Source organism: Bubalus kerabau, chromosome 2, assembly GCF_029407905.1.
Source record: "Bubalus kerabau isolate K-KA32 ecotype Philippines breed swamp buffalo chromosome 2, PCC_UOA_SB_1v2, whole genome shotgun sequence".
Taxonomy (NCBI): domain Eukaryota; kingdom Metazoa; phylum Chordata; class Mammalia; order Artiodactyla; family Bovidae; genus Bubalus; species Bubalus kerabau.
In genome coordinates this window covers 30,467,529-30,494,280 of record NC_073625.1, presented here as the reverse complement: position 1 = coordinate 30,494,280, position 26,752 = coordinate 30,467,529, and the positions used below count along the sequence as shown (strand labels likewise).

Genomic DNA, 26,752 nt, shown 5'->3' with positions numbered 1-26,752 from the left:
CAGAATGTAGCTGTTGCTTGTTTCCATCATTGTATATGTAAGTAGACCAGTTCATCTGCTGTCCTGCTGTGGACATTTGGCTTGCTGCTGTAAACAGTGAAGCTACAAATACTGTGTGTATCACTTGGCACACATACGCAAGTTTCTCAAAGTGTATTTCTAAAACTAGAATTGCTGTATCATAGAATATGCATGAATTTTATTAGGTAAATTATTTTCCCAAATGGTCATGCTGCTTGATATTCCCACCAGCAGTGTTTTCAGATTTTGTCCTGCCCCACATTCTTACCAAAATTTTACTATCGTTAGGTTTTTAAATTTGTTTTGCTAATCTGGTGAGTTTAAATGGTATTGTGGTTTTCATCTGAATTTCCGATTACTAATTTGAGGATTGGATTGTCAAACCTCCCTCATGCAAATCAGAGATCTTACCCAATGATAAGCTTTACTAGTAGTTTTAAAGGTATAAGGAAGCAGAGTCAGGCCTGGGACACCAGGCACGGCTCCCCACGTCCTTCCTGCACGAGATGCTTTCTCTAACTCCAGCTCAGCGCTGAGGCAGGAGCTAGCAGCCACCATACACAGCAGGGAACACGGAGGTTATGAACCATTTGTTTTATATTCATGGTAACATAGCAAGTGTGACATGTGTAGGGAACCGTGTCTTATAAACCCACAGACTCTAGGCCTGTTTACAATACACAGAAATCAGAGACCTCCTGCCAAGGGCATTCTTTATAGACAAGGATGCTCAGCTTGGCAAACTGCCACTGGCCCAGTGGTTCCCAGACTCAGTTCATGGTGCCCTTAGTATCTTAACTTTTTCACATTGTTCCAAGGACAAAAGAAATACCTATACTTATTAATCAGTTTCAAGCAACTTAATATTTGCCCTGATAATTTAGTAGCACTTTGTTTCAATTGATGCATATTGTTTTTTCAAAGTATTCTTATTTCATTTTTAAGTTGAGATATAATTGACATTTAACATTATACTAGCTAGCTTCAGGTGTAAAACATTTGATATCTATGTACAACTGCAAAATGATCTCAGCAGTAAGTCTAGTTAACATCCATCACCATGCATAGTTACATTTTTGTTTTCTTGTGATGAGAACTTTTAAGATTTACCAATTTACAAATATGCAATATAGTATTAACTGTAGTTGCTATGTGTGTATTACATCACAGTGACTTATCCTTGGAAGCCGGGACCTGTTGACTCTTAAGTATGCTTATTAATGGGCTGTGTGTCCTTTTGAAGCCTGCATGCATAAACTCAAACTTTGGGATCAAGCTGGACACTGCCAGCCTCATCCTCACATCTCATTCCATATTTATGCTACTTTATCACTACCACCAGTACCAAACACCCAGCTCTACAAAGACAGGACATCACTGAAAGGAATGGAGAAGGGTGACGCCATACTGCGCCTGAGTTACAACCAAGCGGTTGCGAGGTGCCTGACAGATGTCAGATGTCACCCTATCCCCTGAAAGATGGGCACTTCCGTGCAGAGTTTGGAAACTGTAGCATTTGTCTATTAGGAAGTCTGTTACTGGAATGTTTATGGGGCCCTTAGACTGAGCTACCAGCCCATTTTTCTCTCCTTGGTAAATGTCCCAAACACATAGTTAGCCATTTTGTGTTTATTTTCTATGAAATGTGGGAAGATTTTAAACTACTTAAAAAAATACTAGTGGTTATAGGATTGTTTGGGTTTTCTGTAACTCTGCTTGGTTTGGTATATTTTTATCTAGTACTGTGTCTATTCTACGAAAATTTTCAGCATTACTAGAAAAAGTTCATAATATATATTTTTAATATATTTATATTTGTAGTTATATCTCAATTTCTAATATGACTTATGTCTTTATACCTTTTTTTGATTAATCTTGAATTTTATTAGTCTTCATTTTGTCCTCATTGACTGTTAGAAATTTTTGTTATTACTTTCTGCCTTTTTCTAAATTATTTGTGTTACTGCTAAAGAGTCTAAATTTCTTTCTAAAGATCACTTTAGCTCAGTTTCACATTTTTTTATTTATTTTTGGCACCACTGTGAGGCTTGTGGGATCGTCGTTTCCCGACCAGGGATTGAACTTGGGCTCTTGGCAGTGAGAGTGTGGAATCCTAACCACTGTACTGCCAGGGAATTCCCCTCACCTATTTCAATATGTAATTTCAATCCATTTAATTCTAAGCATATTCTAATTTCCATTGTGAATTTTCCTTGAGTCACTTGGTTATTAAGAAAAATGTTTTAAATTTCTAAGTTTTGAGTTTCAGTTCTTTTTATTGCTTATTTCTAAATAATCTGTTGATTCATACTGTACCTAACATAGTTTTTTAAATTGTTTTTAAATTCTCATTCAAATTTTTGATATCCTGAGTTTTGGGGTGGTTGTTTGGTATCAATTATCAAAAGAATGTTTTCTTTTTTAAATCTTAAATTATGGCTGAATATGTGTTTACCCTTGAAGTTCTGTAAGCTTTGCTCACATATTTTGAAGATCTCTTATTTGGCAGGAACAAGTTGAGAATTTTATCTTCTTGGGAGAAACTTTGGTCAGTATATAATTTTTGCCCTAAAGTTCATATTTTTGGCAAACATCATTTGTCAGATATGTTTGTATCCTTTTACTTTCTATCTTTTCTCCCTCTTTAAGTCTTAGGCATCTCTCTTGTAAATGGCATGTAACTGAATTTTGCTTTTTATCCTGTCTGGAAAGTACTAATTTTTACATTTTGTTTTAAATGTAAAGGATTTTGGTTGACCTGAAAAATGAAGTTTGGTATCAAAAATGTCATGATCCTGTCTGCAAAGCAGAAAACTTCAAATCTGACTGTGAGTTACTAATTTTTACGTTTACCACAGAGTAAAAATGAGATATTATATAAAACAGTTCTACTGTCTTTCTGATTCAGGCTTTCCACTCCCTGCTGAAGTATGTCTTCTGTTTCTTCTCAAAGAGGTAAGTGCACTTGGAAGTCTCCTTCTGGTCTCTAACTAGGTCTTGGTACAGTGGTTCAAGGAGCTAATGGTGTCCAGGTATCGTCTGAGCACAGTTTGGAACTTGGTTTCCACTTAGGAACCTGCTGCAGTGATCGTTCCACCTCAGCACACAGCTGCTCTCACTTCCCCACTGCTGCATAAGAAACAGATAGCTATTAACCAGTTTCAGACATTTTAGCTTCTCATTTTTTGCTTTACAAAGTAGTATTTTCTTTATATCTAGAAAGAATTTCTAGAAATAGTTCTATAGGATATATATATACACACACTTTGGTAGATATTACCAGATTGCCAAACCAATATTTTTCTTTGAAAAAAATTTTATATTACTTACCCAAGTAATTCACATTCATTGTAGAAAAACATTACAAAATACATAAAGCGCAAAAAGAAAAAATCATTCTCACTCGTAATTTTACCACTCAGATAAATGTTTTGGTCTGTAGCTTCCAAAATTAGTAGTGTATATACTATATTGTAGGGATTTTTCCTACTTAAACTGTCATTTTCTGTATTACCAAATTGTTCTCCATGAAAATGATAGGAAATTAGGTTATCCTCCACTTGCCATTTCTTATTTTTACCTTTTAATCTGTACCAAGCTGGTAGACATAAAGTGGTATTTCAGGTGTTTTAATTTACAGTTTAACATTCAGGTTTCTATTATGGATTGCCTGTAACTGCCCTCTGTTTACTTTAATATGAGGTCTAATATTTTACAAGAACTTTGTATTAAGGACTCTTCTACACTTCCCCCTTTTGTTTATAGTGTTATGGTTAAAATGAAAGTGAGCTGCTTGAGTTTATAATAACTCTCTGGTATGTATTCAACTTTAAAAACATCTCTCCTGAAAAAATTTATACTGAAATGGTAGAAACCTCCTTGATCTGTAGGAGCTGGATATAAAATACCTGATCGCCAGTCTCTGGTAAATTACTAGGTTAAAAAGTGTTTTCAAAGAACCAAACTTTGTCTCTGAGAATATTTCATCCTAGTTTATTTGAAGTGTTATTTTGATAAATGGCTGTGGTTTTAGTGGGTTTCTGAAAGTTTTTTTTTTCCCTGCTAATCCAATAATACCTTGAAAACACCAAATTGTAAGTACCTTTGGTGTCCAGTATTACCACTGCTTGGATTTAACTTATTTTAAAAACTGAATGATAGGTTTATTATACTGTTTAACAGTTAACACTTTTAGTATTTTAAGCTAAACTCCAGTGTTACTGATATTTGCCTGTTTTCTATTGCAATGAAAGAGTTTTAACCTGCAGAAATGCTGCAGAAGAACAAGGAACCCTCCTGTGCGCCTTTTCTTGATTGGTTCTTAAACACTTGGCCACACTTGTTTTCTCCCGCTACTGTACACATGACACATTATTTTTGATGAATCTTGTCCTAGGCTGCTGTAACAGAGTACCTCAGACTGAGTGACTTAAAAACAACAAATTTCTCACAGTTCTGGAGGCTGGACAGTCCAAGATCAAGGTGCTGTGGACTCCCGTCAGCTCCCGGGTCACTGAGCGGTGTCTCTCACTGTGTTGTCCCTGGGAGACGGGGTCACAGAGCACTGGTGCCATTCCCTTCTGATCTCAGCACCTGCCTCCTGCAGACCTCACCTAATATCGCCACACTGGGCGATGGGATCAATCTAATGGGGAAGGGGGTGACAAACGTTCAGTCCATAACAAATCTCTTTAGAGTAAGAGCAGATATCAAAACCCTTCATCTCTTAATACTCAAGCATGTAGCTGGAGAATAAGAACATTCTTATACATCTATAGTGAAATTATTCAGGAAATTTCATGTTAATACAATATGTTTAATACTCAAAATCCAGTCATACTTTTGATCAGATCAGATACTCAGTCATGTAGTTATCTCAAAACTTTTTTCAGTCTATCTTAATTTTAAAACTATCGAGAGATTAGTCTGTTAAGATAGCAGATACCAGTTTGCCTTCAGCTAGACTATCCACTTTTAAAGAATACCAGTCTACCTTTGCTGTAGCCCTCTCTGTGTAACTGGAAAGACCGTACCACAGGAGATGCAGGCATTTCCAATTTGGAGTTTTGTGAATGTCCCACAAAGGCAGCAACGATGAGCCCATGATGACTGCGTTAGAGACTGTACTGTCCAGTGTTTGGTATCTGTTGAACTGAATATCTTAATTCAGTACAGATCAACTGTATGGTGAAATTATCATACATTCTGTTAGAATAATCGGTATTTTCTTCCTACTCTGTTCTCCCTCCTCCTTGGAACTACAGGAAGAGGAGTTTACAACAGATACAACAGCAGACACTGAAACCAGGAGTCCTCATGGACCGTCATCTAGCATGTTGTCAAAAGGGGCATTTTCCGATGCTGACTGGGATAATGGCATTGATGATACTTACATTTTGGAGGCTACAGAAGATGCTGAATTAGCAGAAGCTGCAGAGAACAGTCTTCTCGCTTATAATGGGATGGATGAAATTCCTGATGAACTACTAATAGAAGTATTACAAGAGTAGCTAATTATGGACACTGACATAACTAGGCTGTAATCTACATGAAGGCAGATTTAGTACCATTAAATTATAGTAACTTATTAAATAAGCCTGTTATATCAGCTGTTTTATTTATCACTTTACTTCCAAATCTTATGTACTCAAATAAACCAGTTTTATTGAAAATTAGCTCCAGTATGCTTATTAAAATTCAGTAGAATTCTCCTTATATGATTAACTATGTTCACATCAGCTTAATTTTGCATGTTTATTTGTAGGGTAAAGCTTCTAAAGGGCCGATGAGGTGTCAACACTGTAAAACATTTTAAAACTTAGTACTTGGTGTTAACTAGAAAAGTTAATTATGGCCTCTAAAACTACTATACTTAGCCATTTAATTTTAATGACAAAGCAATATTAAATTCTGGTGACAAGCTCAAGGTCATACATACAGTCTGAATAGTAAGACAGTTTCCTGCTTTTAAACTTATCTGAGAATGCTATAACAATAAAAAATATTCAATTCAAATTAATAAAGTCCAGGTTTTCTTCCCATTCTTCTTTGTGCAAAAATATATACTGCCTGTTACCTTCTAAAACTGTATCATGAGACTAATCTTAAATGTGCACATCTTAGTAGACTGGTCTCATTTCTGGTCAAGGAGATTCTCTAATTGATAGTTGATATTTTGCAGATGATGTTCAGCTCCTAAAAGGGGTCTTGCTTTGAACAGCAAAGCTGGAAGGCTGGATGAATCATACTGTTGAAGAAAAATATTTAGATGAATTAAAAAACCCTTTTAAAGCCTATCCAATTTTATGTAGTTCAATGTTATGACCAAATGCCAATGATAATAGTGTTTTCCATGAATCACTGTTCACTCATTTTTTCGAAATTGGTTTTAATCCGTCACCTCAGAACAACTGATAAACAGGCTGCAAGGGAACTGCTCTGCAAAGCCTGAGCTACTCACCCAGAAGACCAGCCAGGTCAAAGAACAATGGCATCTGAATTACTTAAACCAAAATCTCCCTGGACAGGTCAAGACGTGGTCTGGGCAAGTTAGCTAGAGCTCTGTGGCTCCGCAGGTTCACTGTAAGAACCGAGGTAATGAGAACACCAGGCCCATAAAACTCATCTAGAAAAATTACTTTTTGAGAAAATTAACGATGTGGTTCTCAGTTGCCAATCCAAGTGTCCTTAATGATTAAAGACAAAATTAAATACAAACCCAGCATAAAAATAGGAAAGAAAACTCAACTCATGAGTTTGAAACTTACACCAAATATCATGGTACAACTTGTGTCTAAGGGCCAGTGACTAAAGTCCTGACAGCTATATCATACTTAGAATATTTTGTTGCTTATGTTTTCAAGGTGGTTTTCTTAGAAACGAAATTAAGCACAAAGCTATCAGAGTGACTACAACCCAAATAATTTTGTCTGTATCACCTACCATTAGGCAATTCAGTTTAACAAATATTTGAGAGCCTAATGTGTTCAATCTATTGTACTGGGGGGCACCTGCTCTCAGGGGAGGAAGAACTAACATTAGGTACTGGATTCTTAGTTTAAGAAAAGAGGTAAGGCATATACCCTGGTATCTACACTCTGAAAGCATAACACAGACACACTACTATATATAAAGCATGAACAGCAAGGACAGGGCCAGCTATATTCACTATCTTGTAAGATCACAGAAAAGAATCTATGCCAACCACCCTTTCCCCTCCTGCGTGCCCCCTTAAAACATTTTTCAACTTCTAAAATCATACCTACCATTTATATGGGATAATGGCTACTTTTTCAGATATAAAAGATAGAAAAAATACGGGCTGAACAAAGAACAAGAGGTTGGTCTTTAAAACTTGTATAGGTTTTAGTGGTCTTAGTCTTAGGTTGACGACAAGTTGAGTTTTGTCCAGAGGATACACTTCCCTTCAAGAAATTCAGTTCTATGAAGCTTAAATACCTTAGTAAAATCAGTGTTTCTGGATTTTCCTTTACCTCTCTGGCCTTAGTTAACTAAAGAAGTGGTGCGAACAAATTTTCACCAGTTTATAGGGATGCTTTTTAGGTAGACCTGGCATCTCCATTGCTCTCCCCTCCAAGCTCTAACAGGCTGCCCTGTCTTCTGAAGCAGAGTGAAAATTAAAAACTGAACTTACTGTTTCCTTTACACTTGGTTCTTCCTCTTGAACATCTAAGTAATCTTGATGAAGCTGCTTGAGATTAGACAGGAAATATGCTGCCTTCCTAAGGGAAGCTTTTCTCTCCTGAAGTTCCTCATACTTTATTTGTAGTTGTTTCAGCTCTGGTTCTACCCTAAAACAGAAAGATATTTTTCCCAAAAAGAAATGACAAAGTGGAACTTCAGCCTAAGGTGTATGAGGTGGAGTGTGTAAGGGTTTTGAGTGAAGTAAACAAACAGGGAAGCTGGACTAGGTGGTTTAAGGTATCATTAGCTTTGAAATTATCAATGTGAATGATTCTGAAATCAATTTAAATATAGCAAAAACTCTGAAATATGATGCCTAAAAAGTACTTAGCAGTGAAGCCCACAGAAAAAATATGCCTTATGTATCTTAAAGTTCATTAAGTCATTTTTAGAGTCTTAGGAACTACTGAATTGAAACATATACTTGGGTATCAAGATTTTAGCGCCCCAGACGATGTAGACCAACACTGCAGTGTAGCAGTAAAAGCATGGACAAAAAGCCTTTCCTCTGCCCTTCTTGGACAAGATTTTGTCCAAGTCTAATAAAAGCAGTGGAGAAACTATCTCAGCGCCTGGATGAGATGTGCAACCTTGGGCAACCTGCTTTCTGTCTCAGTAGCTCATAAGTCTCTTAACATATAAAATAAAAAGGGTAACTTGGATTTTGTGGCCCAATTTATAAAAGAATGGGGAATGGCTACCATCTTTCATTCTCACAAAGATATATTTAAAACCTGCTCTAATATCATTTTATAGAAGTCCCTGTACAGTTCTGTGCATCGAACTAGTGCCACGTTCTGGGAAACCCCCTGAGCCAGCAGGGTCGTGGGCAGGAGCGCTGGGTCGGGAGCCAGCAGGGTCGTGGGCAGGAGCGCTGGGTCGGGAGCCAGCAGGGTCGTGGGCAGGAGCACTGGGTCGGGAGCCAGCAGGGTCGTGGGCAGGAGCGCTGGGTCGGGAGCCAGCAGGGTCGTGGGCAGGAGCGCTGGGTCGGGAGCCAGTGGGCAGACCCCGGGTCCCGGCTCCCCCATTCCCCGGTAGGGGGCTGTCGGAATGTTACCGCCCTGTGCCTTGGGTTTTCTACATGTAAAACAATGATACACATTTTCTTTCTTTCTATGCCTTTCCAAAATACTATACCTCTCAAGTTCTACAATTCTGTCTAGAAAAAGGATCGAAAGCTCTGAGAGACAGATCCGAGTCTTACATAGTTGTCTTGTGGCCAAACACCCTGCCTCCCGGGGTTATGGTGATGATCAATGAGTTGGTATCATAAAGCACTTAGGACGGTGCCCAGCGACACACAGCTAACACCTGAAAAAGCGTCCCATCATGATTACTTTTCTGACTTTGGCCTGGGCCCATGAAGGCTGCAGCACCGGCCAGCAGCACCTGTTCAGAGGCTGGATCTGGGAACCAAAGGCTAAGACAACCCGTTTCTCCCTCTTCTAGACTTCTGGGGCAGGTCTCATCTTTCAAACTTAGTACTCACTCATAGGTCGTCTTCTAAGACCACTTTCCAAGCTATTTTAAGGCTCCTGAAGGGCAGGGAGCGTACCTGACACTGCTTATTCTGCTGCTGCTTTGCTGCCAGCCCTCCGGCTCACCCGGCCGTCCCGTCTGTAAGGAAGACCACCAGAAACACAGCGGATGGCTTGCGCTCGCCTTCCTGAGCACATGTGGAGACAGACCTGGAAATTCTTCTGGCCCGACAACTGCGCCCAGGTGTGTCATACCAAGCGATGCGTCTCAACGACACTCATGAAAACTGATACCGCCTCATACGACACTGTGCTATGCCAGTCACTGTGTGGCACTTTCTGTGCATTTACTCACTCAGGCCTCACAGCACCCTGGGAGGTACAGTCACCGTCATGCTCATTGCAAACCAGGGAACTGAGGCACTGAGAGGACTAGCAGCCTGCCCAAGGCTGCCCAGCCAAAAAGTGGTAGAGCCCGCACTTAAACCTCGCGTCCACGCGTTACGTGTCCAATCAGAACGCCTCTCAGGTGGGAACTGAGAGATCTAATGGTGGATACATCAGGACTGATTTGCTAAAAGCTTCTCAACTCAGCAGTATAACCGCCCTTGACTGAGCTTCCAGCTCAGAGAAGACCTGGTGTTTAAATGCAACACGGCAGCAAGTTTTATAGCAAAGCCTCACGTGAAACACCGCGATTAAATCCCTGTTGTAAGTTCTCAAAGAGAATTTCGATATTACTTACTGAAGCAATTCATCCTGGACTTCAATCAAACGCTGCCTTTTCTTTTCGATATTGGAGATCATCTAGTAACAAAAATTTGTTACATTAGTTTTGTAAACATTTGAGCACCGCCTTGTACACTGTGCCAGGTACTGGAAGCACAGTGGGAAACACGGCAAACCCCCTTCTTACCAACTCTGGTCACACAGGGCAGACAGACATGACATACAAAAGGGTGTAATTACAGCCTGTGACGTGTGCTATGAAGGGAAAGAACAGGGAACTGGAGAAGTCCAGGGGGGTCCTCTTGCGGACAGCCCTGAAGAGGAGGGCCTATTTTACTACCCTGTGAGCTACCAAGTAAGGCATTCCGATGCCCTCTAATACACTAGGAAAATCCTGAAGCACGGGAATGCCATGACACAATTTGTATTTTACAGAGAACATTTCAAGAGAATTCACTGCATCATCTCAACCATCACTTTCAGCGACTACCTCATGTTCCACTGCTGGACATTCAGACTACTCCTGCTTGCTTATGAGAGATGCAGGAATGACCAACAAGAGATTAAAACTGAAAAACAGCAAAGGCTGTTGTTTTTCACCAGAATAGTTTGTTTTTCACCACCAGGAAAACTATCCATTTCACACCCATTTCTTTTATAAACGTAGAGGGTGGCTGTGCTTCCACACGTGGGTTCATGCAACTTCAGAGCTAGAACAAGGCATGCGTTTTGGTCCAACTGTAAACAGGCGGGCTGGAAGGGCCTCGTGTTTCCTTGCAGACCAAGTGGCAACAGGACACTGAGGCAGCAGCACCATGACAAGAGATCTCCTGACCTTGGCCCAGTATTCTTCCTAGCCTGCCCTTTCTGAGACTTGAGCCAGTTCTTTAATCTGAAAGACTTCTGACACACGCAGTAGCGATAAACGTATTACATAATACGCAACCATGTAAGGGGTCATTTGGGGCTTGAGAGCCATTTTCAGGCCAACTGGGACCCCCGTTCCTTAGCCTATGTCTCAACATTACTGACTTGATCAGTACTTACCTGAACAGTCACCAGATCGACCAAACAAAAGCCTGACTAAAAAGATAAAAGGTCTTCACAAACTGTGGGTCACAAAACCCAGAGTCGGGTCTTACTTGCCATGTATGTGCACGTTCTATAGGACTGTGTCTTTAATCACGTAAGTGATTTACCTTAGCATTCTTCCTTTTCAGAGTCTTCAACATCTGGGCTTCTTGAAGCTACACAAAACAAAAAACAAATATTTGCATGCATTTTCCAAAGTCAAGTGTTTATCAGTTTACAACATATCATATCCAGTTTCTATCTTCACCACACTGGCAGCAAATGCAAGCTTTTCTAAGACAACAGTGAGCTGCTCAGGATTAGTTTAAAAAAAAAAAAAATTAGACCAACCAATTTATGTCACTGAACTTACCATTTTGATGAGTTCTTCTTTCAAATTAGAATGAAATTTGTTGATGGCTGTCTTACAAACTCCAGAGTCTATTTTTTGTCTGTAGCAGAATTAAGAAAAAGTCAAACTTAGGTATTCTCTGAAGGATTTGGAAAGGTGTGTTTCATTTGTTTAGCATTCCCAGGGACACACACAGTTTGGCATGTGCCATTCTGAATATCTAAGATGGCATGGTCAGCTTGCAGCCCTTTCTCAGATTGAAAAAAAATACTGGAAGCATCTCAAGAAAAGAAAAAGAACTGGAACTCTCTTTCCTAAGTCCTGACGCATGTGGCCAGCACTTCCCGACACTGGCAACAGCCACAAGTGACATGAAACCATGTGGAAAGTGATGGTCCCAGACAAGCCTGGGCTTCCCTGCAGCCTTATCCAGTGGCCAGCAGACTTCAGCCCTTTCCTCCCTCCCTGCCACAACTGGGGAAGGGACTGGGCCTCTCACATTTGGACTAACTGATATATAAGCAGCCAGAAGCCAGCTCTTCAGCTCTGCAAAAGCTGACCCAAACAAAGAAACTGGTTTGGGTCCCTGTTGTCAGGGACAGAAGAGCCCAGTCTCCCTCCCTCGCAGCTGGACACAGACCCATGGTGACCCACACCCCGCCAGGGTGGAGCTAACCCCTGCTCGGCCTCGTCACAGAACACTAGAATTTAAAGTCTGAATTGAAAATAAACCTCTTGTGTGAGTGACAGCTTGTCATATAGCCATTTTTTTCTTGGGGTAAATACATGAGGAAAAGTCACCCAGGAGAAGGGGAGTAGGCCCGTGGCCTAATTCTTCAGACGCTAAGCAGGAGAGATGGCCTGCACTTTTGACATCAGAAGATGGTGGAATAAGAAACCCCAGACCTCATTCCTTCACAGGGAAACCAACAACCACATATAGCCCCAAAAGCCTTATGAGGAGGACTCCAGGAACCATTAAGAAGCTACAGTTCTTAACTGGTTCTGGCAAGTTCAAAGTCTAGACCCTAAATTCAAACAGCCATTTCATATCAACTCTGATAGCCCTTTTCCCAGAATTAAACAGTCTCCAGGTTAAACATGATGCACTTTGTGGTGGGGGCAGGGAGAGAAGACCAAGATATCACAGCTTGCCAAAGTTCTAATCTTACTGGTGGGGAGTTATAAATTTAAAAAAGGATAAATACATTCTTCTAAAGATATGGATAATTAAGTGTAATGGACTAAAGTGAAATTCAAAGATGGACACTGGACTTAAAAAGGATTTTGTAGTAAATAACAGTTTAACATGAGACAAAGGTAGGAAGTAAAAGTTAAAAGAATGTAAAATCTGGCAAATACTAGCTAAAGAAATCTAGTGACATATGAGATAAAAGTTTTAAAACCAAAAAAAAGCATTTTTAGGAATGAAAAGAGTCACTTCATAAGGATAAAATGTTCAATCTAAAAGAGCAATTTTAAACATGATATCCTAGTAAAATAACCTCTATACAGATAGCATAAATTGATAGAAATACCAGGAAAAACTGAGTAATACTGATTCTACACAGATCCAATAATTAGAGCTTCCACAGAGATTATGTGCTAGGCCATAAAGGAAGCCTCAGTATTTCAAAAATAGGTATTACCAGTCCATGAAATTGGACTATAACTATTTAAGACAGAAGATTAATAAATACAAATTAAAAAGTCACATACAAGGACATACAATAACATACTACTAAATCAGAGGCTTAAAAAGTATAATAAAAATTTAAAAGTACATAAAAATGATAATGAAAGTTCTACATATCAAGCTGTGGGGTGAACAGAAGTGCTATTTCAAGGGAAATTTATTAGGCACATAAATGACAACATCAAACGACTCACTCATACTCTAGAAGAATGTTCTCGAATGCAGACAAAAACACATCTAATTCCATGATGTCACTGGCTTTCTTTTCTTTTAAACACCAAATAGGTGCACAGTCGGAAGTATCTAGAACATCAGGATAGGTTAATTTAATATACTGATTATCAGCAATTTAGCTCTAGGTCCAGGGATCTGAAAGCCTACAACACAAGTATTCCACCAAATTGCTAAAAATAGTACAGAGGTTTTGAAGAAACACAGGGGAGAAGACAGGCTCACAAAGCCCTGTCGGCAGGACGCCCTCTAGTGGCCGCCTCCTTGGTTGGCCCACTTCTGAAGCGGCCAAAAGCACAGCCTTCCCTTAGTTACCCTGCTGTGCCTTTAACAGCCGGCTGTTACTGAATGCTACTGGTGATGCAGATCTTTGTTAACTGTGTTTTGTTAGTTTTAATCTACCTGACAGATCACTTCTAGGACACATGAAGGTTATTGCATATATTGATTCAGACAGCTGATATAAGAGATTAACTATAACTTTGTACATTTGTGAAAGAAATATTACATATTCATTAAAATGGTATGTAGAATACTGAATGACAAGGATATGAGCCCACCTAGGGTGAGAAAAGCTCAGTAAAAGGACTGAAGAGTATAGACCAAAAACATGGCAGTTACTTTGGGGTGATGGAATTGTAGGTGATGTTATCATCCTTTCTGTATCTTTGAAATTTTCTAAAATAAACATTTTTATAATAAGAAAAACAAAACTTATCTTTTAAAAAACTGAAGAGAGAAAATGCTTTATTTTCCTCCCATTTTTCAATAAACTTTGTGCCAATAAAAATGATGCAGAATAATATGCATGAATCTCAAAGTTACGTTGAATGAAAAAAGGCTTCTAAAAGTGCATAGTTTGATGTCTGAAAAGAGTGATAACGTGATGAAAAATTAAAATAGATTAATGAATAGGTGCTAGGGCAAGTAGAAATAAATTCTGATGGTAAAATCTAGTTAGTAGGTATATGAATATATATTGTTCAATTCTTTATCCTTTGTTGTATATTGAAAATTTTCATGATAGATTGCTGGAAAACTCAGTTACTCCAAAGTCATATATTTTTTAACTTTTTAAAGTGGAAATTTTATATACTTAAATGTACTACTTTATTAAATTAAAAAATATATTTTTAAAAAAGAACTTCTTGAACGATTGACTACATATAAAACACTTCTATACCTGTGGTGTAACTTCTTGGTTTCTTCCTTTTGCCAGGAAACATCTTATTTTTCTGAGTTTCCTAAAAAACAAAACAAAACAAACAAAAAACCACAGCAAAGATTTTCATGTAGGAGAAAGTTCTCTTAAAACAAGAATTAAGACAGCATTATCAGACACTGTCAATACTTTAGCTACAATTCGATCCAGGAAAATACCCTGGAGAAGGAAATAGCAACCCACTCTTGCCTGGAAAATCCCTTGGAGAGAGGAGCCTGGTGGGCTACAGAGTCAGACACGACTGAGTGACTAACTTTCTCATTTTGTTCTAAGTGAATATATTAATCATATAAATTATCTAACTTAATATAAGGAAACACTGAACAAATTAAACTACCTCAAAATAAAAAGTAATTAAAACTTTCAGTTGGCTTGTAACAATGGGTGCCTTGGAGGAAATTGAGCTTTTATTATTTAAGATAATAATATGTGGAATCAGCTCAATTTCTGCTCCAAGCTATGATGAAGTGACAGCTTCTGAACTAGCTCTCTTGCCATGCACAACCATAAAGCGGGGAGGGGGGTGGCATCGGACAACAGGCAGGACAAGCCTGAGACGCTCAGAACGCAAACCTATGGCCGCCCCGGGCCCCCAGGTGCGGGACACCTTCCTTCAGACGGCAGCACAGCAGCTGCATCCCCATTGAGAGCAGCGTCCTGCCCCGCTGAGGAGGCAGAAAGCAGGGCACAGTGCCGAAGCCCCTGCAACAGGCTGTCGGAAGAGGACACGAGAGGTCTGCCTGGGGTCCCTGACGCCTACTCCATGCTCGCAGGGAGGCTACACAGGGGCACTGGATGTGCTATCGTGGGAACAAGGACGTAACAAGTGATAAAGGACAAGAAATACTGGGGGAAATTAGATGGAGAAAACGCAGAGGCCTCACTAACTAGTTAAGAGCTGTTGATCCAGCTGAGCGAGTGCTGGGGGGAGACCCCAGCTCAGGGGTAAGAACATGCCTGAGATCGTGCCATCTCCAACTGTCCCCAGGGTGGGGGAGCAGACAGCCTTAGAGATTATAGTACAACAGTTTATGACCCTCCAAAGCACCTGATACATAAATAGATACACAGCATATTTATGATGTTAAAATTCAGTTGGGGGAATGGTTAGGAGGAAAAATGTCTAAAAAGGCTTCTTAGGGAAGACAACAATGAAAAAGGTTTAAGAAACACTGCTCAAGAGTTAGGGCTGCCTTAGATCCACCCTACTGCTGTTGCTGCGTCGCTTCAGTCGTGTCCAACTCTGTGCGACCCCATAGACAGCAGCCCACCAGGCTCCCCTGTCGCTGGGATTCTCCAGGCAAGAACACTGGAGTGGGTTGCCATTACCTTCTCCAATGCATGAAAGTGAAAAGTGAAAGTGAAGCCACTCAGTCCTGTCCGACTCCTAGCGACCCCATGGACCACAGCCTACCAGGCTCCTCCGTCCCCTAACTAAGGCTAAAGCCAGTCTCTGACCAGACTCAACAGAGCCTGGGGGTGCGGTAAGCACGATTCCCACTGACTTGTATGCTCCCTGCTCCTGAGTGTGAGTGACTCCTGTGACTCTGGTGGGATGGTCACCCCCTTGATTAGTCACATCGCACAGGAGACCACTGCAGACTGAGGCCCTGGCTGGCTCTGAAGACATCGCCAGCTGCCCCGCCGGGAGAGGGCCCTGTGAGGAGGGCCTCGGGGCAGCCTCTGCTTGCTGAGTGTGACCCCTGGCTTCCACCAGAGAGGAAACAAGAACGCAAGGATCTGAATTCTACCAACAGCTTGCGTGATCTCAGATGAGGACCCCGAGTCTCAGGTGAGAGTCCGGTCCTGGCTGGCAGCTCGACTCCAGCTTGTGAGACCCTGGCCCTCACCAGCTGGGCGAGCCTGAACTTCTGACCTACAGAGACTGTGTGAGGCATAAACGTATGTCGTTTGAAGTCACACAGCTTGCGGTATTCTGTTTTGCAATGACTGAGACTATTAATACAGAAGTTGAGTTCCACGGACTTAGAGAGGCTTGGGAGACCCACTGAGGCTTTCCACAGACTGACCCCAACAAGGGATAAATCACACCCACAGAAGTTCAAGCTGATCAGCCAGTAATCAAGCTACCTATTAGAATGAAAGTCAACATTCAGAAGAAAACACAACTCAAAATCTCAACCACCTGTCAACAACAATGTGTAACACACAGTTTAAAACTCCTAGATGAAAAATGTCACACAAAATGTGACCTGTAGTCAAGACAGAAAAGAAGTACTCAAAAGAAGCTGACCCACCACAGTCCAGGTACAGTCACCCCTTAATGTCCAAGGAAGGTGGGTTCAGAATCCCCAGGGACCCCCAGATCCGTTGATGTTCAAGCCCCTTGTATAACATGGTAGCACTTGCACATAACCTTCTTCCCATTACATTTAAATCATCTCTAGATTACCTACAATACCTAATACAAATACTATGCAAATACTATGAAATACATACAGATACTATGAAAATAGTTGCTGGTGCGTGGCAAATTCAACTTTTGCTTTTGGGGAATTTTATGTAATTTTTGTCCCCGAATATTTCCTATCAAATAGTTGGTTGAATCTGTCAATGTGGAACCTGCAGATAGAGAAGGCTGATTGCTCCTGACTTAGAAAGCAGAGACTTCAAAGCCACTCTCATAAATATTAATATGTCCCAAGAAGGAAATGATGGACTTAGGATTAAGCAGATAAGGAATCTCAGCCAAGAAACAAACTATGAAGGAAAAAAAATAAAGGAAGTTCTAGAACCCAAGAGCATGATACTAAAAAGGAAAAGTTATTGGGTGATGTTTTATTCCCTATGACCACTATAATAAATTACCACAACTTGGCTTAACAAAGATATTTCCATAGATCTGGAGTTCATAAACCTGAGATCCATTTCAGTGGGCCAAAATCAAGATGCTGGCATATTATGACATATTAAAGGCTTGATTAAGAGATATTACATGTCAAGAATCTTAAAAGAGAATAAATATGACCCAGAATTCTTATCAGAGCAATTTCTTTCCTAAGGAAATGACCAAGGATGTGCAGAGATTTCGCTAGGAAAAAAAAAAAAAATCAAAGCACTTATATTTTAAAAACTGCAATTCTTCATTAGTAAGAGATTAACTAAACTATGGCACATTCATGAATGAAATGTCATGTGTTAAAATGGTATGTAGAATACTTAATGCCAAGGATGTGGTTCACGTACGGTAAGAAAAGCTCAATGAAAGACTGAAGAGTGTAGACCAAAAAAGGCAGCAGTTATTTTATTCTGGGGTGATGGAATTAAAGGATTTTATCTTCCTTTCTACACCTTCTAAATTTTTTAAAGTAAATATACTTTTATAATAAGAAAAATTTAAAAAATGTATCTTTCAAAAGAAGCAAAGGAAAAAGAAAATGCTTTCCCTTCCTCCTGGACATTCTCAGCTTCTTCTCCTCTCCAGGGGGATGGCAGACACTCTTACCAGCTGATGTTCTGTGGCCAGTGTCGCTTTCTCAGCAGAGGACTCGACACTCTGGGGTCCTGTCTTCTGAGGAGTGACCGCTTCAGCTGGTTTCTCCGAAAGTCCTGGAAGTGCTGTAGCTGAAACAGCTTCATGCTGTGTACTTATGTTCTCTGTGGGTTTAACTTTTCTCCTTACATCACTTTCTTCAGGGCTTTCAGATTCGTCACTGATGGGCTTGAGTTTTCTTCTTGGCTATATCAAGAAAACAGCCTTATTGTTTAGAAAATACAAATGCTTATCATTCCTGTTAGTAGATAACCATAACGTCCACATTTCTGAACTCCAAACTTCAAAACTGAACATACTAGAAAGATGGCAACCTCACTCGTGGACAGGACCAGAAACCTGGATTAAAGGGTTCCCAGCAAACACTCCCAACAGAGTGTTTAACCACCATCTACGCACATTACAAGGACATTATGAAAACTGACACGGTACACAGAGATCTCGGTGATGAAAACACTTCAGGTATAAAACTATCTCATTTTTATCTTAAAAAAGTACCTTCTGAAACATAATATACTCTTTATGAAAAATAATGCTATAGAACATATATATAGCATCCACACAGTATATGAAACACTTTACAAAACATTTCTTCTACTTGCATCCAATCTAAATAGGATATGAAATATCTTACAAATTAAGTTGGGAGATCATGCATACCTTTTTGGCACTAATCTTTACAGACTCGTTTTCACTTGCTTCAATTTCAGAAGTGTCCGAACTGTACCAAAAACGAAACCATCAGTATCTTGCACACGCTTCTTTTTTATTCACATGTGTCTTCTAAAAGCTGCTCCTCTGACACAAACACAAGCTCAGTTTAATGAGATTTCCCACTTGTTACGGGTGGGCCTGCCACCTCCCCAGCCTTACCGTCACCTCCAACGCCTTTGCACACCCAGGCCGCATCACTTGAGCTCGAGCAGGCAGTAAGAGCCCGTCACTGCAGCCCCTGTGGCCCCGTCAGAAGCGTCCCTTCCTCCACCACCACAGGCCCAAGTTTAGGGGACAGAAAAGGGAATACCTTCTTTCATCCTTTGAAAAGGAAAAATAACCTAAATTTGTGATGAGAGTGCTTTCAGTTTTTTCATTCGACATTTAACACCAACTTCGAAAAGCAAGTACAAGGAATACAATTACTTGAACCATGAGGAGGCTTCCTGTGATGGGATCCGTGTCTAGGAAGAAGGTCAAAGATAGCGGAGCAGAGGAGACCTGGGACACCTGGCTGTGGCGCCAGGAAACACACCATGGTCATAAGATGAGCGGACTTTTGACAGCACTTGCTCAGGCAGAGGAAAAAAAAGGAAGGGGATTTAAGGAAGAAGGAAAAGTAAACAGAGAAGCAGGTGGGTGTAAAACACCCTGGACGATCAAGGCACACGACGGGAATCAGAGTAGAGATCACACATCTTGAAGAGAAAACAGTGCCAGAGAAGCCAAAGGTCACCACCGGAAGACAGCAAGGCGCGGGGTCCTGCTCGCCCCTCCCCGCGCTCCGCGCAGAGCCGCTGCTCATCTGCACAGAGGGTCAAGCGAGCGGAGGTCCCCTGCCTGCGACCACAGAGGTAGCAGCACCAGGCGCAGTCTCCCCCGTCCCCAGGGAGGGCGGGAGCTGAGAGCGGCCCTGGGGTCTGAGGCCGTCTCTGCTCCAGCCCGATCCATCCCCCTGTAACGCTCATGGATGCTGCTAACAAACCTCTTCAGTCTCACTGCCTCGGTGTCCACTGACCCGGGGAGCCAAACGTGCGCCTGAGTGACCCTTGCACACAGTTTGGGGGGGGGGGGGCGGTGCTGGGGACGCGTGAGACTGAGCCTCCACGCTGGACACACTGTGCCGGGAGGTGGGAGGTGAGCCTGGAGGGGGCGCGACTCCAGAGACAGAGGGACCAGGCGGGGAGCAGGCAGGAGGGGCGGGCGGCAGGAGCCTGGACCGTGGCCACTGCACAGCGAGGAGGGAAGGCAGGCAGCCAGAGGCAGAACAGAGACGGCCGAGGACAGCGCGCGCCAGCAGAGGCCCAGACTGCTCTGCTGGGTGCCGGGGTGCCGGCAGGACCGTGCAGCCAGAGAACACAAAGCGGCTGCTGACACCGATGAGGGGGCGGTGATGGGGCCTGGGGGCGCCTTTGTGGAGTCCGAGGTGCCTGAGAGCGTCTGGGGGGTGTGGTCCACGTGGAGGACCGCTGGGGGCTCTGTAGAGAGGCTGGGCAGAGGGAGCCCTGGGGACAGCCGGCTGGGGATACCATGAGAGGAACTGGGGGAGGGGCGGGAGAGGAGAGGGTCTGACAGAGACGAGGAGAGGCGCCTCCTGAGTGCTGGCACCGCCCCCGCCCCCGCGCATCCCTTCCGCTCCGACTTCCTTCTGTATCCACGTATAAACCCTGTCCAACTTATCCAAATAATGCTCTTTGTTTGGGCTTCACACACCCCCAAAACCAAGGTCACTGAGGAGGTCCACACTGTTTAACCACCGCAAGTGTTCAGCCTTAATCTGACTCTCTTATCAACTGCACTTAAGCCCCCTGAGAACACACCCTCTCCTGGCTTCTTTCTTCCCCTCCAGCCAGGGACTCCTCTCTCCTCCGCAAGCTCCTCCTGCCCTGGACAGGTGCCAGGTCTCCTGTGGGCTGGCCCTGGGCCTCTGCCCCATCTCAGGCCACCATCTCTTCCTGGGAGGCCCACCCGCGGCCACAGCCCGCTCCTGTGTCAAACCGCCAGTCTGATCACCAGTTCAGCCCCTCCCCTGAGCGCCAGAGGGCAGACACAGCAGCCTTGATACCTCCACAGCGCGTCTAGGGTCCCCTCGGGAGGACCGAGCACAGGCCCATGGACACAGCAGCTAACGTCTCCACAGCACACCCCCGGTCCCCTCGGGAGGACGGAGCACCGGCCCATGGACACAGCAGCCTGATGCCTCCACACCACGCCCACGGTCCCCTCGGGAGGACGGAGCACCGGCCTGCGGACACAGCAGCCTGACGCCTCCACACCACGCCCACGGTGCCCTCGGGAGGACTGAGTACCGGCCCGCGGATGCAGCAGCCTGACGCCTCTACAGCACGTCCACGGTCCCCTCGGGAGGATGGAGCACTCAGTCTCCTAGGGCAGCCCTACCCTACACACCGGCAGACCGCCAGTCCTCTGACCCAACCCTGAAAGCCAGGAGCTGTCTATGACAAACAGGGTTAATTTCATTCGTGTTTAAACACAGTCATAGAAGTCAGAAGAAAATGACCAACATGGGAAACATGGAAAAAGGATCTAAAGAGCTTGCAGAAAGAAATTCAAGAACTTGTAACACATACAAAAGAGGTTACTTAACTCAGTCATGAGAAAAATCAAACTAGAACTGAGCTAGCACAGCACCCTGGCAAAAATCCAAGCCTTATGCCATGCTAGTGGGAACTCGGCAGTAACTAGGACAATCACACGTTTCACGTGACCGAGGCTTTCCTTTTCTACGGAAACAGGCATATACATGTGAACTGGCGTATGTACCACCTTACTGGTTATGGCACTGCTGGTGACAGAAGGCTGGGAACGACCCAGCTGCCTGCAGACCCAGGCCTGGGGAAGGGAGCGGTGACAGTCCAGACTGTGGGAAGCCCGCGACTGTGAACTGTGAACGAGGGCGCTCCACGTGCACTGACACGCACGGCTCTGCCACACACAGAGTGGGAAAGCCAGGCGGCAAGGTACCCTGTCTTTTTGAAAAAGGTAAAAACTCTGTACTCTTACTTTGACGGGCACAAATGAAATGGAGCAGGACCCTGCGGTCCTTGCCCCCGGCCATGTCCTCCGCCTTTAGTCAAAGAATCAGCTTAATCAGAGAAGTGAGAAATGTGGAAACAAAGGAAAACAGTCAAAGGAGACTAATAATAATGTAGTCATTAAGCACAGTCAAGGACCTTTAGTTCTTTCTCAAGGGCTAATATTCTGAGCCATATCCTGTGCGCTGTCTTACAGATGCTGAAACCCCAGGTGGAGAAGTTAACTACATGATGACCAGACTGTACCCACAACATCAGATGCCATAATTCCAAGAACTGGCCTCAAAAAATGGGAACAGACAGACTCTGGAACTGAAGATTAACTGCACCTAGAACATCCAAGGAAACGCTGGTCAGACCACAGATGACCAATTGAAGATGACTGTTCGCGATGACTGCTGTTTCTACATGTCATCCCTGGCCACCACTCTGTCTATAAAAACTCTCACCCCTGCTTGTCAGCCTTTGGACAGATGTTCGCCCCTCTTCCCCACAGTTGCTGGCATAATAAAATAAAGCAATCTTTCCTTTCCACCAACCTGGTTTATTGGCTTTTGAGTGGCGAGCAGCCAGACCCACATACTCCTTGTCGTTAAGATTCAGATGCCCAGCGTGGGGCTGGCTCCTGTGCTTTCATGGCACCTGGCTGTCCTGGGATTCCCAGGGGACGCTGTGGCCATGACGGTGTACCAGCTTGCTGCTCGTGGTTAGCCAGCCCTGAGTAGAGGATGTGGAGACGTTTCGAGCAGCTGCCTAAACCATTTGTTTTGAGGATCCTCCCTGTTTCTCCCCTCCTCAGCTCTGGCTACAAGCTTCATCTTTTCCTTGGTAGAATGGAAACTAGTATTTGGGAAAAGCTGACGAGCTCCAAGACCAGGTAAGTCCACCGGTGTGCAGACAGGCAACCTGCCCATTTGTGCATGCTGGTGCCATTCGGGCATTCTTGTCAACTGGTTCTGACCGCCACTGAGGATTGTTTGTGAGCACTAGTACTATTTGGGCCAATTTAATTCAGATGACCATTATATCTACTACTGTGGGCAAGAATCCCTTAGAAATGGAGTAGCCTTCATAGTCAACAAGAGAGTCCAAAATGCAGTACTTGGGTGCAATCTCAAAAATGACAGAATGATCTCTGTTTGTTTCCAAGACAAACCATTCACTATCACGGTAATCCAAGTCTATGCCCCGACCACTAATGCCAAAGAAGTTGAAGAGTTCTATGAACACCTACAAGACCTTCTAGAACTAACATCAAAAAAAGATGTCCTTTTCATCACAGGGGACTGGAATGCAAAAGTAGGAAGTCGAGAAGTACCTGGAATAACCAGCAAGTTTGGCCTTGGAGTACAAAATGAAGCAGGACAAAGGCTAACAGTTTTGCCAAGAGAATGCACTGGTCACAGGAAACACAATCTTTCAACAACAAGAGACAACACTACACATGGACATCACCAAATGGTCAATACCGAAATCAGATTGATTATATTCTTTGCAGCTGAAGATGGAGAAGCTCTATACAGTCAGCAAAAACAAAACCAAGAGCTAACTGTGGCTTAGATCATGAGCTCCTTATTGCAAAATTCAGACTTAAATTGAAGAAAGTAGGGAAAAGCACTTGGCCTTTCAGGTATGACCTAAATCAAATCCCTTATGATTATACACTGGAGGTGGCAAATAGACTCAAGGGATTAGACCTGGTAGACGGAATGACTGAAGAACAATGGACGGAGGTTCGTAACATCGAACAGAAGGTGGTGATCAAAACCATCCCCAAGAAAAAAAAATGCAAAAAGGCAAAATGGTATTCTGAGGAGGCCTTACAAATAAATTGAGAAAAGAAGAGACGTGAAAGACAAAGGAGAAAGGGAAAGACGAATGCAGAGTTCCAAAGAACAGCAAGGAGAGATGAGAATGCCCTTCTAAGTGAACAGTGCAAAGCAAGAGAGAGAAACAACAGCATGGGAAAGACTAGAGATCTCTTCAAGAAAATCGGAGATACCAAGGGAGCATTTCATGCAAATATGGGCACAATAAAGAACAGAAATGGTATGGACGTAGGAGGAAGTAGAGATATTAAGAAGAGGTGGCAAGAATACATAGAAGAACTATACAAAAAAAATCTTAATGACTCAGATAACCATGAAGGTGTGATCACTCACCTAGAGTCAGACATCCTGGATTGTTAAGTGGGCCTTAGGAAATATCACTACAAACAAAGCTAGTAGTGGTGATGGAATTCTAGCTGAGCTATTTCAAATCCTAAAAGATATTGCTGTGAAAGTGCTGCACTCAATATGCCAGCAAATTTGGAAAACTCAGTAGTGGCCACAGGACTGGAAAACGTCAGTTTTCATTCCAATCCCAAAGAAGGGTAATGTTAAAACTACTGCACAATTGTGCTCATTTCACATGCTAGCAAGGTAATGCTCAAAATCCTTCAAGCTAGGTTTCAATAGAACGTGAACCAAGAAATTCCATATGTACAAGATGGATTTAGAAAAGGCAGAGGAACCAGAGATCAAATTGCCAACATCTGTTGAATCATAGAAAAAGCAAGAGAATTCCAGAAAAACATCTACTTCTCCTCCATTGACTACATTAAAGCCTCTGACTGTGTGGATCACAACAAACTGTGGGAAATTCTTCAAGAGATGGGAATACCAGACCACCTTATCTGCCTCCTGAGAAACCTGTATGCAGGTCAAGAAGCAACAGTTAGAATCAGACATGGAACAATGGACTGGTTCCAAATTGGGAAAGGAGGATATCAAGGCTATATATTGTCACCCCGCTTATTTAACTTCTATGCAGAGTGCATCATGCGAAATGTCAGGCTGGATGAAGCTCAAGCTGGAATCAAGATTGCCGGAAGAAACATCAATAACCTCAGATATGCAGATGACACCACCCTAATGGCAGAAAGTGAAGAGGAACTAAAGAGCCTCTTAATGAAGGTCAAAGAAGAGAGAAAAAAAGCTGGCTTAAAACTCAATGCTCAAAAAACTGGTCCCATCACTTCATAGCAAATAGATGAGGAAACAGTGGAAACAGTGACAGACTACTTTTTTGGGCTCCAGAATCACTGCAGATGGTGACTGCAGTCATGAAATGAAAAGACTTGCTCCTTGGAAGAAAAGCTGTGACAAATGTAGACAGTGTACTAAAAAGCAGAGACATCGTTTTGCCAACAAAGGGGCATACAGTCAAAGCTATGGTTTTTCCAGTAGTCATGGAAGGATGTGACAGTTGGACCACAAAGAAGGCAGAACACTGAAGAATTAATGCTTTCAAACTGTGATGCCGGAGAAAACTCTTGAGAGTCCCTTGGACAGCAAAGAGATTCAACCAATCAACCCTAAAGGAAATCAACCCTGAATATACAGTGGAAAGACTGATGCTGAAGCTGACGCTCTAATCCTTTGGCTACCTGATGCAAAGAGCCAACTTACTGGAGAAGACCCTGATGCTGGGAAAGATTGAAGGCAGGAGGAGAAGGGAATGAAAGAAGATGAGATGGCTGGATAGCATCACCAATTTCAATGGACATGAGTTTGTGCAAACTACAAGAGATAGTTTAGGACAGGGAAGCCTGGCGTGCTGCACTCCATGGGGTTGCAAAGAACTGGACACAACCGAGCAACTAAACAACAACAAAAACAAGCGCTGTCTTGGTATTCCTGCCAGCTGGTTCTGACGTGTGTCTGATGTGGAGAACTGTTTGGAACATGCGGTGCTACTTGGCACTCCTGCCAGTTGGTTGTGTGTGTGTCTAATGTTGAGGATCATTTCTGAGCACTGACTGCAATTGGGCATTTTTGCCAGTTGGTTCTGATGTCTGTCTGCCAATGAGGACCATTTGTTCGCATGAATTGCTACTTGGGCATTCTTGCTAACTGGTTCTGACATCTGACTACCACTGACGACCATCTGTGAGCACCGAGTGTCATTTGGACATCTTCCCAATTGGTTCTGAGATCTGATTACTTTGAGGACCGTTTGTGTCATGGAAGGGTTTGTTTCAGGCTCTAAACCGGTCACCCTGAGAGATAGCTTGTGATAGATTTGTCATTTGGTGTGTGAGCATGTATTCCATTTGTATGACTGGTACTCCTGTTGCCTTAGGTAAAATGGGAAATTCAGGTTCAATTCATTAAGAAAAATTTGAGCTGGGAAATTATGACTAAAGAAAAAGAAAGCTGATTTATTTTGGACAATGTATGTTTGGCAATAGTATTCTTTAGACTCTGAAAAAAAAAATGGTTAGGATGAATCTCTTGAAATTCACAAAAACCAGTTTTTTGCATATGCAGTTAGGGAAAGCTAGCTTGATAAAACACTTGTTTTCAGACCCTGAGAAAATAAAATATGCCTAGGAGAAAATCTGAAGTTAAGGCTTATTGTGTCCTTGAAATACAACCACAGTCCACATTGCCTGGAATGCCAGCCCTGGGTTAATTATAAAACTTCAAGCTAAGAGGAAAAAAAAAAGGAGGAAAGCCTTTTAAGATAGAGTATGTAAGTTTGGCTATTCTAACTACTATCCATAAACTGCTAAGTTTAATTGCAATGCCTAATTCACGAAATATGAAAAGATAAAACAATGAGATCTCTGTTGGTCTGGACATTTGTATGTCTCAATATGTGTTTTTGTCTTTGGATGATATTGCTGAGGTTAATTTGTAAAGGAGCTCTATTTAATTTGCCTTAAAAAAATATGAGCACTTACAAATCAAACAAATCTAAGTTTATCCCTACTTTTGTCTTCTTGTAAGACCAAGAGGGAAATTAAAGATGTTTTGGTTTATTAAACATGCATGTTATACAACTGAAGAAAAATTATGCTGTGAAAAAATGTATGTTTTTAGAGGTTGTAGAGTATATTCTTAAGTTTGCCAATCAGAAAATGCTGGTGTACCATTTCAATCACTTGGTTTTCTTAAGGTTTCAAGGGTTAAAAATTG

At 42.4% G+C, this 26,752-nt stretch overlaps 2 protein-coding genes across 9 annotated transcripts in view; one reads left to right on the top strand and one right to left on the bottom strand.

Moving 5' to 3' along the window:
• Positions 1–5,696, top strand: part of PRIMPOL (primase and DNA directed polymerase) — a 50,621-nt gene extending 44,925 nt beyond the window's left edge. For 4 of the 7 annotated variants that reach the window (XM_055567422.1, XM_055567418.1, XM_055567421.1 and 1 more), the window contains 4 exons: positions 2,767–2,849; positions 2,930–2,976; positions 4,418–4,503; positions 5,286–5,696. In XM_055567422.1, coding sequence (XP_055423397.1) covers positions 2,767–2,849; positions 2,930–2,976; positions 4,418–4,503; positions 5,286–5,445 — 376 coding nt within the window. In that variant the 3' untranslated portion in view covers positions 5,446–5,696. Of the gene's footprint in view, positions 1–1,363; positions 2,727–2,766; positions 2,850–2,929; positions 2,977–4,417; positions 4,504–5,285 lie in introns of those variants that run through there. The other 3 variants (XM_055567420.1, XM_055567417.1, XM_055567423.1) reach the window with 2 other exon arrangements.
• The window catches only part of CENPU (centromere protein U), a 46,100-nt gene continuing 25,008 nt past the window's right edge, over positions 5,661–26,752 (bottom strand). For both annotated transcript variants that reach the window (XM_055567425.1, XM_055567426.1), the window contains exons 5-13: positions 18,679–18,739; positions 17,971–18,204; positions 14,466–14,526; positions 13,246–13,354; positions 11,377–11,455; positions 11,132–11,179; positions 9,949–10,010; positions 7,676–7,832; positions 5,661–6,268 (exon numbers count right to left, since the gene is read on the bottom strand). In XM_055567425.1, the coding sequence (XP_055423400.1) occupies positions 6,155–6,268; positions 7,676–7,832; positions 9,949–10,010; positions 11,132–11,179; positions 11,377–11,455; positions 13,246–13,354; positions 14,466–14,526; positions 17,971–18,204; positions 18,679–18,739 (925 nt within the window). In that variant the 3' untranslated portion in view covers positions 5,661–6,154. The remainder of the gene's footprint in view (positions 6,269–7,675; positions 7,833–9,948; positions 10,011–11,131; positions 11,180–11,376; positions 11,456–13,245; positions 13,355–14,465; positions 14,527–17,970; positions 18,205–18,678; positions 18,740–26,752) is intronic.